The 13,659-nt window shown below is 41.3% G+C and overlaps 1 protein-coding gene across 5 annotated transcripts in view; it reads left to right on the forward strand.

Moving 5' to 3' along the window:
• The window catches only part of ptprz1a (protein tyrosine phosphatase receptor type Z1a), a 78,307-nt gene that overhangs the window by 46,976 nt on the left and 17,672 nt on the right, over positions 1–13,659 (forward strand). For 3 of the 5 annotated variants that reach the window (XM_047597022.1, XM_047597023.1, XM_047597024.1), the window contains exons 8-13: positions 877–1,027; positions 3,371–3,555; positions 3,876–4,002; positions 6,835–6,875; positions 6,963–9,330; positions 11,764–11,902. In XM_047597022.1, coding sequence (XP_047452978.1) covers positions 877–1,027; positions 3,371–3,555; positions 3,876–4,002; positions 6,835–6,875; positions 6,963–9,330; positions 11,764–11,902 — 3,011 coding nt within the window. The remainder of the gene's footprint in view (positions 1–876; positions 1,028–3,370; positions 3,556–3,875; positions 4,003–6,834; positions 6,876–6,962; positions 9,331–11,763; positions 11,903–13,659) is intronic. The other 2 variants (XM_047597025.1, XM_047597026.1) reach the window with 2 other exon arrangements.

Below are 13,659 nucleotides of genomic sequence, written 5' to 3' on the forward strand. Positions count from 1 at the left end.
TGCCATTCTAAAATAGCCTTAGCTAAAGAAAGTCCTCACTCTTCAAATGTAATTTCTTTACTTGTATTAATCATTGCACATGCACCTTTCTGAATTTAGAAATGTTTCATTATATTTATTATCAGCTTTAAAAAAAAAAAAGTATCCTTGTAATTGATCAGGTGAACCATGATAATAAATAAATCAACCTTGTGCTCTCTGGAGAGAAACCTCCGGGGTTTCTCCAACCCTCTGTGATGTGTCCCAGCTCGTTTACATTCCAGCCCGGATAAGGCCGCCAGAACTTAATAGTTTAAAGTCACGACTTTAACAACCACCCTAATGGGCTTCAGCCTTGGCTCTGCGGTGGTATTTTACCCTGTGTGAGTCAGATGATGAGTGTTGTGTAACAACAGGCAAGTGACTCACCTGGTACAGGTACAATGGCAGCATAATGGGCCCTTTCAACATCATTTACAACTTCAACTTCACGCCCTCTCACTTCCAAATAATTACAGAACTTTTGTTGCTGATGCTCAGTTTATTTGTGCTCTGTTGATAAACCATTCACTTGACTCTTTATTTGCATATAGTCATGTTTTATAGGTAGAACCAGGATGTAGTCAAATTTGTTCTCTTTGCATTTGATCACTGAGGACCTTCAATTAGGAGTGTGTCTTTCTAGGGCTTTTTTTTTTTTTTTTTTTTTAATTTGACCATAACTTATATTTAATCATATTTTACCATTATAGGACTTCTAAAGAATAGTGTTACATTAAACATAGATTTTTCCTCATCTTTAATATTTTAGAAAGTCACAACCTCAGTTAGTAATGCAGTCACTGTTAATGGGTGAATTCTAACTTGGTGATATTTCTTGTTATGTTTGTGTTGCAGTTGGAGATGTTCTGTGAAGTGATGACTATGCAGCAGGCCGGATATGTGATGCTGATGGACTATCTGCAGAACAACTACAGGGAGCAGCAGGAGCTGTTCATGGGTCAGGTGTTCTCCTCCTACACCGGCACAGAAGAAGTCCTCACACCTGGTGGGTATCCCGCATTTTACTCTCTGCCTATTGCTACAACTGTGACTTACATCACAGTGTTGCACTTTAGTTACCCATTACATTTTTTCGTTATCCACATCAGAAGAGTTACTGCACAGTCGGGTCTCACTGTACTTTGAGTTAGGTTAGTTTAGGTTATGTGTTACATTGTGGGCTCCAGCTCATGTGTATATTTCATTTCATTGTCTTTGCCACAACAGTGATCATTTAGATTGATAAATTACTATAAGTAGTAAAACTGACTGAATGACTCTATTGTAATAGGGGCAATACTTAGGTTAACATACAATTTCATACGATCCATTTCATAATATTGTGTCATGGCAGCACATCCTGCTACAGTAACACCACTGCACACACAGCGACAGCTTGGTTGGCACATTCAGGGTCACTCTGACATTTGAAATTCAGCTATTGATTGAAAATCTCTAAGAGTTAAGCTAAATTTACACGATACAATACAAACTGTGGAATACTCGAATGCACCACTGATAAAAGATGCGATTATACAGCAGTCACTGTAAAGTATGAACTTACATTGTCTTAAAGGGAAATGGTTGCAGTATTTGTCTACCATCGCCTCCATGCATGTGCTTGGGAGAACATTGTTAAAATGTTGTCTAATGTCCCCAGAGGTCTGATAAATGTTCTCATATTTATGTAACTAGTGTCAGTGTTGGAGGTTACATCTTGGAAAAGGACAAACAAACAAACAAACAAACAAACAAAAACTCTGTAGCCCACTGGTCTTTGCTGTTACAGGAAGTATTTACAAAAAATGATGATGTGCACAGTGATCCCAGCCTGAAATATGTGTGGTTCATCTGAGTTTCCTGTAAGTAGTTAATGATAAACAAAATATAGTCTAGTTAAAAACAGAAGTGACCTAAATAAAATGTCAGTGACAGAGAGGGATGGATCGACTGGGTTAGCCATTGATTTCCATGTTGGATGCTGGTGACAACTGATAATGCGAACTGAAGCTGGTGTTTAAACTCCAGAGAGCATGTTGTGTGTCAACACCTGCAACAAACTGTTTGTGCTGCCCTTTGGTACATTTATTTTAAATTCTTCTTTTTTTCTCCCTTTTGCCTTTGTATACCAGACAAGTTCATACTTCAAAATAATGAATAATGCTGACAAGTGGCTCAGTTCAGTTATATTTATACTGCAATAAATCACAACATAAATCATCTCAGGTTCAAGACCTTAGGAGGTAAAACTTTTATTTAACAAGATGAAACCAGACTCAGGATGGGCAGCTGTCGGCCTCTGCTGGTTGGGGTTAGGGTTAGGGTTAGGGTTAGGGAGATAGGAGAGAAGAGAATGAAAGGACGAGGGTTGAAAAACCACAAACAGTCAACACTGAGAACAAACTACAGGAGAAGAAGCATCATAGAAGGTCACCCAGTAACCTAGGTATATAGCAGCATAACTAAAGAGTGGTTCAAGGTCACACTCATAGACAACAAGTAGAGGCCTAAACTAATAACACTTTTCATATGAGGAATATATATGGGAACACAGAAACTATGTATGTACAAAACATGATTTATTACTAAAATAACTGAACTGAATCACAAAATGTAGAAAAAGAGACATGTGGCGTACTAAAATAAATAGATAGCTGCTCACTAGGATGATTTGATTTGTGTCAAACTGCTCTGAATCTAAATTCCTGTTAGGTTTGTTCTTCAGGCTAGTTCTGCCCTCTAGTGGTTTAAACCAGGTGGCCACATACGTCAGCTCTTCTTCCAGACCCAACCAGTCCTCAGCACTCAGATTATTTTCCTGGATGAACTCACATTTTCACTGCTGTTTTGTCTGTAGTCGCATCTTAATTTATTTATTTATTTTTTTTACACAGTTTTACTTTGATTCCTCAAAAGTCAGAGTTCAATGCCAGTGAGAGCAGAGCCTAAGGTCAGCTCAGATGCAGTGGAGGAGGAAAAGTGTCAGTGTTTGGATAGATGGAATATCCTCCTCCCGTCCTTTGTCATCGATCCTCAGCCTCTTTTAATCCGTTTTAAACCCAGACCTCTGAGTGTCTATCATCCGCATTAGCTCTGCGTGACTAATCTCAACTCTGACCTAGAATCATTTATAAAAACACAGGAAGGAACCATTTTCTTAAATCTGACCCAGGGGACGTGCAGCAAGCAAATAAAAACGCAAAATCTTTTAATCCACAAAAACACATCTCACACCGTTGAAATAATAGAAGCTGCAACAATTGTTGAGTGTTATCTGACTGTGCTTTTACATTTTGGAGCAGTCAGCATGGACGTCGCTCACACGTTGTTGTCTGCGTGTTTCCAACAGTCTGCAGTTCAGAGCCAGAGAACATCCAGGCGGCGCCCTACAACCTCAGCAGTCTCCTGGTGACGTGGGAGCGGCCACGAGCCGTGTACGACTCCAGCATCGAGAAGTACTCTGTGACCTACCGAGTCGCCAACACTGAGACCTCCGTCCCCACTGAATACCTGACAGATGGTGACCAGGATGTGGTGAGAGAGAGCTCACAAGCTCAGAACGCACAAACCACCATTTACATTAAATGTCTGCTCTGTTTATTCCACCCAAAGCGACTAGTTTAGTACCTCTGAACAAGCAGCTGTCATAACTGAGTGAAACCAAGGAGTGTGTTTGGTCTACAGTGTTATATACGCAGTGTTTCTTTCTCCACATGTTACTAAACAATAATGCTGTAACCTCAACACACAGTAAAATATCTCTCTGCTGCCAGTTTCATGTCCCTGTCCGTTTTATTGAAATGAAAGGGAAAAATCCCTGTAAAAATGGATGTTGATCCCTCTGCCACCACCAGGGAGCAATACTCGATGACCTGTCGGCCAACACCAGCTACGTGGTCCAAGTGGTAGCGGTCTGCAACAATGGAGTGTTCGGACGCATGAGCGACACGCTGACAGTTGTCATGCCCGTGGACGACCCTGGTAAGAGTGACCGAGCCCAGAACCAAGCGTAGACTTCCACAGAGGAACTGTAGAGACGTTACCCACTCTGTTCCAATGTTTAATGTAGTCTGTCTAAATGGAGCAGTAGGACTTTTACAAGATACACGACTATGTCTGCGGAGGTCACTTCCCAGCAGTGAAAACAAACAAACATGACTTGCAGTGATAATAAATAATAAGTAAGTATTTATAGTTCAGCAGATGTATATTAAAAGATTGCAAGTCAAACTTTTTTCATATTTTTTAATTTATACTAAAAATTGTATCAAGTAGTCTAATTTATAGAGGCGCATTTTGTCTTATTACAGCGTCTATGATTTGCTGCCATTATTCCACAACTAAAATTATTTATTAGTTACATTGTTTTCATTGCACTTCTGACTTGTCTAATTCTTAGTTTCTTCTTGTCACAAATGATGAGGGAAATTTAAAAAAGAAAAAAAACAACAAAAACTACACACACACACACACAGGCCAGAGGTCAGAGCACCTCAACTAAGAGAATGACAGCACTTTGTTATTTTTACAGACTAGATAAATGCCTACATTAAATATCTTAATGTATTCACTAACAAACTAAAGCTTTGAATTTAATTCATCTCTGGAATCAGATCCACATGGAAAGACAGTGCCTGCCTTAGCACAAAGAGTGGGAAACTATTTTCTGAGTATACTACTTTTAATGAGATAATTATGACGAGGCAAATGGGTAAGCTGGCAGGAGAGATTTCTGACCAGTGAGTGCAGTAACTTCTCTTTTTATTCTTGTTTTTCTTTTCTGTATTTTTTCCACCCACATTTCTTTTTTCTCGTGCAGCAGTATTAGTTCTTCTTTACTTCCCTCTTCACCTGCACTACCCTTCACTCTGCAGTTTTGCCATTTGCACACATGCAGTGTTATTTCACTTGTGTTTTCTTTTCTGTGTATTTAACTGTTTGTTGGAGTTCAATGTGTCCTCTTCAGATGTACTTTCTTTACATTTCTTAGATGAAATAACTTACGTTGGGTTCAAGGGCTCATTCTCTGCGTCCCTTTGTGTCACACGGAAAAACAACCTTTGCTTTGCTTTCACTTTGTGACGTCTGTTCCTTCTGCCTCTGACAGTAAGATAAATGTTTGCGTGTGCATGTGGCATTTTTTGTGTAACATGGACTGGCAGTCATTTGTGTTTCAGCTGCACTTAATGTTAAATAAACCACTATGCATTGTTCAAAGAAAGAAAAACTCCCCCGCATTCTATTTCAGTGTCCGCTTGCATGACTGAGTGGTATTCTGCAACAAGTTTACCATTTTTGACGCTGGTGCTAATGCCATGGTGCCATCTTGGCTGCACTTGAAAATGACATACTACACACTGTGTCATATGTTCAACAAAAGGCCTGTCTTGAAGCAATAAATGCAAGATATGACGATGATAGGTAAAAAAGATAAGGCCTTCTGTCTTTTAAGCCATCATAGAGATTATAAATGTGGTTTAAAGCAACAGTAGCTCGGCTGAATTAACATTAATGCTAGCTAGGTGTAATACAGTATTTATTGGCAACTGAACGTCATTGCATCATCATAAATACATTTATTGAGATTCCTTGAGAATAAAGATTGAGGAAAGATGGATTAATTGTATTAGTGTGTTATAATCAAAACCATTTCAGATTAAATTTGGTATTTTGTTCTGAGAAATGACAGTGAAGTCATCATAAAAACAAAAAAAATTCAACCAAAACAAAAAAAATGTACGTAATTGATATGTATTGATTTATTAATGTTTATTTTACTGTCATTTAGATTTTCTTCCTGTGCTTCTCCTTTTTAACATCAGATATATTTCAACAAGGGCCTTCCATTGATACATTAAAATTCATTATCATCCTAAATGTCACTTGCGCCCTTTTTCCAACAAAAGTCTCCCTCAAACCCAGTTCATTAAACTTGTAAAACCTCACCTCATGCTTCACAAACCAATCTTACGTGGTCTCCATGATGTGTCACTTAGCCTCAGACAGGTAAGAGCCACGAGACCAGCACCCGCACACTTGCCCTCCAACATGCCTCTTGTGTGCTGTGCGTCTGACCTCAGTCAAGTCGTCGCATTTGCAAATAACTCTTTTTGTGCGTTTGTCCCTCTTAATGGAACAGACGGGTGGAGTTTTGGGTACAAAACAGAAAAGAAGGAAATCAAAGACAAGTAAAATTTCCTTTCTCGGCTCGTCTGGTTTTACGAGGTGGATGAAACAGGAAAATTATTAGTTGCAAATGCTTCTTTCTTTAAGGTTTTCCGTTTGTTTTTATCTTTTGGAGAACCCATGCATGGAAGTGCCTGATATTTTGCATGCAAGTTTTGTTTTGTTTTGTTTTTTTTGTTTTTTTGTTGTTTTTTTTGTCAGTTTTTTGTCACCATTTGAAATTATGACCACAAGGACTCAACACACAACTCTACTGTCTCCACCTACTTCCATTTTACACTATCATTTCACATTTATCACATTAATCATTTCTAGCACATTCAGATTCATTTTAACTTCATTAAACATAGAGTCTATATTTTATATCAGACTCAAAAACACAGTAGCCAGGGATTTATCTACCTCCATGATGTCTTCCATTATGTTTTTTTCCCTTTGTCACATGTCTCTGCTTTTTTTTTTTTTTTTTTTTTTTTTTTTAGCTTTTCTTCTTTCTTTTGTGTGTGTGTGTGTGTACTGTAACTTTTTAATTGAGCAATTAACCAACCAAACTACACACTGGTGTTGTGTAATTCATTTTTTTGATCTTTTTTGGAAGTAAATAATGTATCCTTTTTCCTTTTCCAGAAAATGCACTGGATCCAGATTCCAATGAATTTGATGATGAGGTAAGGAATCTTTTTCCTTTCATGTTATTGATTATTGAATACTATTAGTATTTATTATAACTGTCACAAACATTTCTTTCCCAACAGGGCAACTATCAGCCTGATCTGTCTTGGAATGAACCAGACCCAGCTGAGGATTATGATCTGGATCAGCGTGTTGTAAACACACCGGGAGCCACACGGCCATCAGAGTTCACGCTGCCACCAGAAACGAGAGGAAGCGCTGACTTCAGTGGCAATGCTCCCAGTTTTCCCACCACAACAGCCAAGGAACCCCTTTTTTCTACCTCCAGTGCTCCTTTTTACTCGAGTGAAAAGACAGATGGTGCCCCCCCTGTCAAATCCACCCAGCCTGGTCCTGTCTTTAGCCAGTCTGAAGAAATCCTCAGTACCACCTCACAGCCACCAGAATCCACTGTGTCACCAGAACCCGGAGAAAATATTGACTTAAGTGGCAACGTTGCCTTTGATTCCACCACTACAACCAAGGAGCTCTTTATTTCGAGTTCCACTACTCCATCACACAAGATATATGCTGCTCATGGAGACACAAGCTCAAACGACTCCTCTGAAACAACAGGTGATGTAAGTATCACAACTCCTCTAACCACCAAGGCAACGTCAATAGCGGGTAAAGGTGTTTTTACATACAGGAGCACCACAACCTCAGTAGCACCTCATCCTGGTGACATGAATAGCACAACATCATCATCATCCTTCATCCAGACTGAGACAGACCAAGATTTGAGGCGTCCCATAAATGAGAACACAACCACCGAAAGGAATATTTCTACTGTGCCAAACATCGAGGCAGGAACCTCAACAGCCCAACTGCCCTCCTCAGCTGAAGCTGATCTACAGAGCTCCACTAGTCCCAGCTCGACTTTTTTATCTACTATGACCTCTGTCCAGTTGAGTGGCGTTCTCTTGCAGACCACACAGCCACAGTTGAATGGTGAGCATGCCTCTGTCTCCCCCTCCTCTTCCTCCCCTCCTGTCGCCTCCTCCCCTCTGTGTGACACAACGGATCCTGGCACCCACTCCACCTGCTTGCATGACCCTCCCTCGTCATGGCCTGTGTTGTCTGCCTCTGCGTCGGACTCTCAGCATGTCGCTACCGCACCAATGTCTAGCAAAGACCCAGCTTCTCCTTCAATCCCCACGCTCCCTGCCTCCGCCCTGCCCCACTTCCCCCACCCCTCACTCTCCATGTCTGGTGAGCAGACTGAACCTATCTTCTCTAGTGATGGGTTTGAAATTGATAGTGGTGGTGATTTGTTTTCTGGGTCTACAGGTGATTTCTCATTATTTACCGATACCCCCACTCCCCAAATGTTGCTCGACCTGTCTGGCACCACAGTGAACGACAGGGTCTCTGAGTCCTCTTGGGACCCGTCCCTCTCAAGAGTCTCCCTGTCTCTCAGCCCCACACTTCAGCCTTCTGTTGTTCTTTCTAGTGACTTCCACCTTTCTGGTGCTACCCCAGGCTTATCCAAATCTTTCTCGGTTGAGTTCAAGGACTCAAGGTATGCAAAAGGTAGCACAATAGAGTCTTTTCTCCCTGAAGCCAATGGTGATATGTTTCCATTAACTAGCGATGTGGACTCAATGTGCGGCTGTACTCTGGAGCCCTCATCATCCGCGTCGTGGTTGCATGCCTCTCCTCATGTACCCTTGTCCTCGGCCTTGGATCCAACTCGTTTAGACCTTCACTCTAGCGTGGACTTCCTTTCAGCCTCTGGTGTTAGTACAGATGACCTTTTACACTCTCTATCTGTGGTGGGCTCCGATGGTCTGTCATTAGACCAGCCTCTATTCTCCCATAGTGCTATATCTCCCTCATCCTCTCCACACTCCTGGCTTCTCCAAGCCACCCATAGTGACCTGCCCATTTCTGTTGCACCCACAGCATCTGCTGTCACGGATTCCTGGTTCTCAGCGTCAGGCAGAGACTCCACCCTCCAAACCTCTGCCCTTCCTCCCTCTCCTGCATCCTCCTCCTTCACACCCACCCCAGATGGACAGGTGCTAGATACTAGCAGCAGTGCATCCGGTTCTGCTCTGTTCCCTGACTCTCAAGAGAGTGTAGATCAGGAGTGGGACAGGGTTCAAAACTCTGCCTCTGGGGAGAGTGTGCTCCCTTATTCAACAGAAGTCATTAGTACTGCCCCCTCATCTACAGCCTCCGAGTCTGGCCAGAATCCAGATGATCTGGATGAACTCTCCTCAGCATTTTATTTTGAAAGTGGGAGTGGCAGTGCCATGACCACTGAGGTAGGAGGCACAGCAGCTCCAGCCATGTCAGCGGTAACCTCGACTTCACCCTGGTCACTGGGCGGGGAGGAGGAGAGTGGCTCAGGGCAGAGTGAAAGCCTCTATGACAACGAGGCATCTTCTGACTTCAGTATCTCAGAGCGCACAGAAAGGGAGTCGGAGGAAGAAGCGCCAGTCGAAGGTAAAAAAAAAAAAGCCGTCCTTGTAGAGGGTCAACTAACTGTACTGCAACTGCAAATTCCATGGGATCAGGAAGAGTTTTGGACATCCAAAAACATGTCTAATCCACCATCATTCACAACATTTTTCATCTGTAAAAGCAAAGAAAAAAAATTCACTCATGTCAGTGACTGCTGCCATCAATAGGATCCTATAACTTGATAAACGTGTCATCACATTCTTCATCATCTCTTTAGTAATATCCATCCATCCAGTCTCTAAACTGCTCATTCTGTTCAGGGTTGTGCAGGGCTGCATGCATTAGGCTAGAGGTCTTGGGGAGGGAATGCACACACCCCTGTCAGGATGCCAGAGATCACCCTGAAAACTAATACTCAGAATTAGCAAATGATGTTATTGAATCAAATCCACCACATGGCATGATAATCCATCCAGATGATTATACTGACACTTTGATATTGATTCAGAAAGTATGATGGTTGTAAAGTCCCATTTTAAATGCATGATTTATCTTCAGATTGCATACTTGTTGATAAAAAAAATCACATTGGCCTACTTGTTCTATCAGCAAGACAAGTACATCATTGAATATTGTGGGCAAATCAGTTTGCAACTTAGTGCTATTGAAACATAGAAATCGTCTTTGTCGTGGCCACCAGAGTGCAGCAGAGCTCTTTGACTGAACAAACAACAGTCCCTTGGTTGGAATGCTCTGCACCATAGGTCTTAAAACTTAAGAGAATAAAAGGACCAACGTATCAACAAGCTAGCAGTTGGCTTATAATCAACTTTAATGTTTGTGTTGTGACTTACTGAAGTTGAATGCTAACACTTATACATGAACATTTAATGGGGTTTCCTGGTAGGAGAAGGAACAGAAGGAAGTGCTCACCACATCTTTTAAATGAGTTAAATATCTATAATTTACAAAAAATGCCTCACCATGCAACTTCCCTAATAACATGAGAAAACATGAACTTTAACATGTTTACAAAGAAAGGGGTTTGGAGTCCATATCTGCAAATAGTTTCAAATAATTTATCTCAATCTAAGACATACAGGTAGAGAATATGTAGTTCAGATTGTAAAGCTCTTTTTGCAAAGCAAATTTTTGATTTTAGAAATTACCTTGACTTCTGTTAAGAATGATCTGAAACTAATGGCGATCCAAAGGAGATCATTCAACAATACAGCATGCAAAAACATTGCTATGGTTCTTTACAATACCATCCTTCTTTACCCTGCACGTTTCCATATCCTGCCCCTGACACTCTGACAGTCAGATGTGCAGTAACAGAACTCAATCTTTGTCACTTAATGGGAAATCTTTTCAGATGGCTCTTCTTAGTAGAAGTTTGGAGTCCTTCATTTTCATTAGATTTGCTTTCACTTCTGCTCTCTTTCTCTCTTCTGCCACTGCACGAGAATGAATAACTTCTCCAACTTCTGTCTAGGCCTTTTCTCTTCTTTTCTCATCATAATCGCCAGTGTGTCCGGGGTTTATGAGAGGCAAACAAAGATCTGTTGGATGAATGTGTTTTTACTATGAGTGAGCACCAAACAGACGGCACACAACAGGCTCTTTATAAGCTAGTCAACAGAACAGGGCTAACTGCGCCATTCACAACTGAACTGGGTCAGTTTGTGCAGAAGAGGTAAGTTCAGACAAAGCCTGAGTCAAGGTTAGCCCATACTGTGTTTTCCTGACTGGTTATCAGATAATAATAGAAGGATTCAGCAGCGGCGTCTCAGTGAGGTCATGTTCAGTTATCAGGTTTTCATTTTTCCTTATTGAAAGTTACAATTATGCTGCATGATTGACGCCAGCTCAGCCGTGCTTGTGCACTGATGTAGTTTGATGAATATGTTCTTGCTTGATCCGTGGTGGACTTTTGATTATGAGCTGTTGAGCGTCTCTGTGTTTCTTTCAAGTGGGTTGGCAGGTGGTTTGAATGTGATGAGTTTAGTATTGTGCAGTAGGTAGGTGAAAAGTGAAAGGCGGTGCATCATGTTTTAGTACTGGGCTGTAAGTGCAGTTCATGTATCTTTCTGAAGTAGAAAGTAGATAAGAGATCTGAGAATGTTGGAGTTCTGGTCCTACAAATGATTTAAGGAGGTCAAGCTGCTCTAAAGGCAGCATAAACTGTTTGAGGTACATCAGTTGCATTGGGTCTCAGTTCTGCTTTGTATACATTTTGGTATTTCGTCTCCAGGTTTTAGCATAACACATAGGTTTGGGTTTGGTTGAAATTCTGTCAAACTCTTTTGTAGACTTCCTTCTTTCCGTCAAACAAGGTGGCACGTTGTATTTGTACCATGTTCTGCGGGCGAATGTCCTGCTATTTAAATATCTGCAACCCAGAGCTCTGACACACATGGCGTTAGTGAAGCTTTCTCTGTAGCAGCTTTAATTTCTACCCTTTTTTCTCTCCAGATGCCAGTAACAGCAGCCACGAGTCGAGGGTTGGCTCAGTCAGAGACAAAGAGAAGAAGGCCGTGATTCCTCTGGCTGTCATCTCCACCCTTACTGTCCTTGGGCTGATTGTCCTCATTGGTATTCTCGTCTACTGGAGGTCAGTAAAGCTGGTAAATTTCACAATGAGATTAATGTTTTCATTCCAGTACTATACTGCAAGCATTTTGTTTTGCTCTTTCACACTAGTTTGTCTCAGTCTGACAAATGTGCAATTTTGAGGAAAGTCAGTCTGAATCTTGTGTGTCTGTGTTGCAGCATAGTGCACTTTTTATACTCTATAGGGGAGCTTCACGTGTATCATGATATCAGGATTGTCATTGGTGAAATTGTCTACAGGTGAACAACGGTTACTTGAACATCCCTTGATCACGGTCACCCATGGCATTCTACTCATTTTTGGCCATTTGGAAATGTTTGTATCTCTGGAAAACTGCATCATCTGTTTTATTCATAAGTATCTGTCAAAATATTCCCCCAAATCTAACTGCAGACAAAATAAATTTCATTTGTACAACAATTATAACCAAATTCAAACCTGCCCGTCCTGCCGACACATTCTGTTGTTATCATTGGTCATTATTTGAAGATGTGAATAATCCACTCTGTTTTTCGAAAAACACACAGGCTGCTCAAACCCTGCCTTGAACCCTGCCCTCCAAACTCATCATATCCCATGTATTTGGAGGAGGGGTAGTCAAGTGGCGACTTTAGCCTGTAGACTTTCACATTTATCTGAGAATCTTAATCTTGTTGATCTTGATCTTGTACTGAGAGTTTTTATTTGTGTGTGTGTGTGTGTGTGTGTGTGTGTGTGTGTGTGTGTGTGTGTGTGTGTGTGTGTGTGTGTGTGTGTGTGTGTGTGTGTGTGTTTGCTCACCAACAGCCCCTTCACAGAACAATACGGGCTGCTGGCGTACTGAATGAAGCCTTTCAGCTGTTGCTGTCACTTCCTTTTGAGATTGGAGTGTTGATTCGTTTTGGATGGCCTTGAGAGATTTTGTCATTTATTGACACTTGCTTGATTTGGTTTGTTACTTTGAGCATTGTTAAAGAAAAAGTTCTATTATGTTCTTAAGCGTGAACCCAAAAGTTTTTCCTTGTGCTGACAACATCTTGACAATTCCTGCTGCACACTCAGAAGGTGAAATAACCAACTTTTGAAATCCAATAAAAAGACGCCTTGTCAAGTGTAAAAGTAATATTTTTCATAGAATGTACATTTCTCATCTGCCTTGAAGACTCAACATATTGTTCTTGTTTTTTCGCTCAGCTTGTTGTTGTATCTCCAAGATTGAGCAGTGCTAAGCTGGTAATAATCTGAGGAGCAGGGGGATTAGTCTTCAGTGAAGGATGTACCTCAGCTGTAGTGCATTGATGGCAGCGTCCAGAGAGGGCCAGGGGATAGAAAAGGACATCCGTCTGATTATATCCGACACAGGGAATCGTGTCAGCGTCTTGTAGGGTGTGCGGCAGGAGGCCAAACCACACTAATCCTGCTGCTGTTGTGTCCTTTTTCACTCCCTCGCGACAACACGGTGCTCATTTGGACTGCTGGATTGCTGTGCATTTGAGGCCAAGCAGTTTGAGGGGATTTTGGTTGACTTTACAAGTTTACAACAAGCTGCGAGATGTGCAACAAACTTACATGGAGCTCAGTAGTTTTTAAAAGCACCTGATCTAATCCAGCTTTTTTACGTAGCAGCTTCTCCAGTGGAGGCCGAGGAAAATAGATTCAACAACAATCAAATGGAGATGGATAGTAGGGCAGACATCTTCATTATTCTAAACAAGGTTTTGGATTTAACAAAACAAACACTTCATGGTTATGTTTAAAATGTATTTTCACCTGCTAAT

Source organism: Mugil cephalus, chromosome 10 (genome assembly GCF_022458985.1).
Source record: "Mugil cephalus isolate CIBA_MC_2020 chromosome 10, CIBA_Mcephalus_1.1, whole genome shotgun sequence".
NCBI lineage: Eukaryota > Metazoa > Chordata > Actinopteri > Mugiliformes > Mugilidae > Mugil > Mugil cephalus.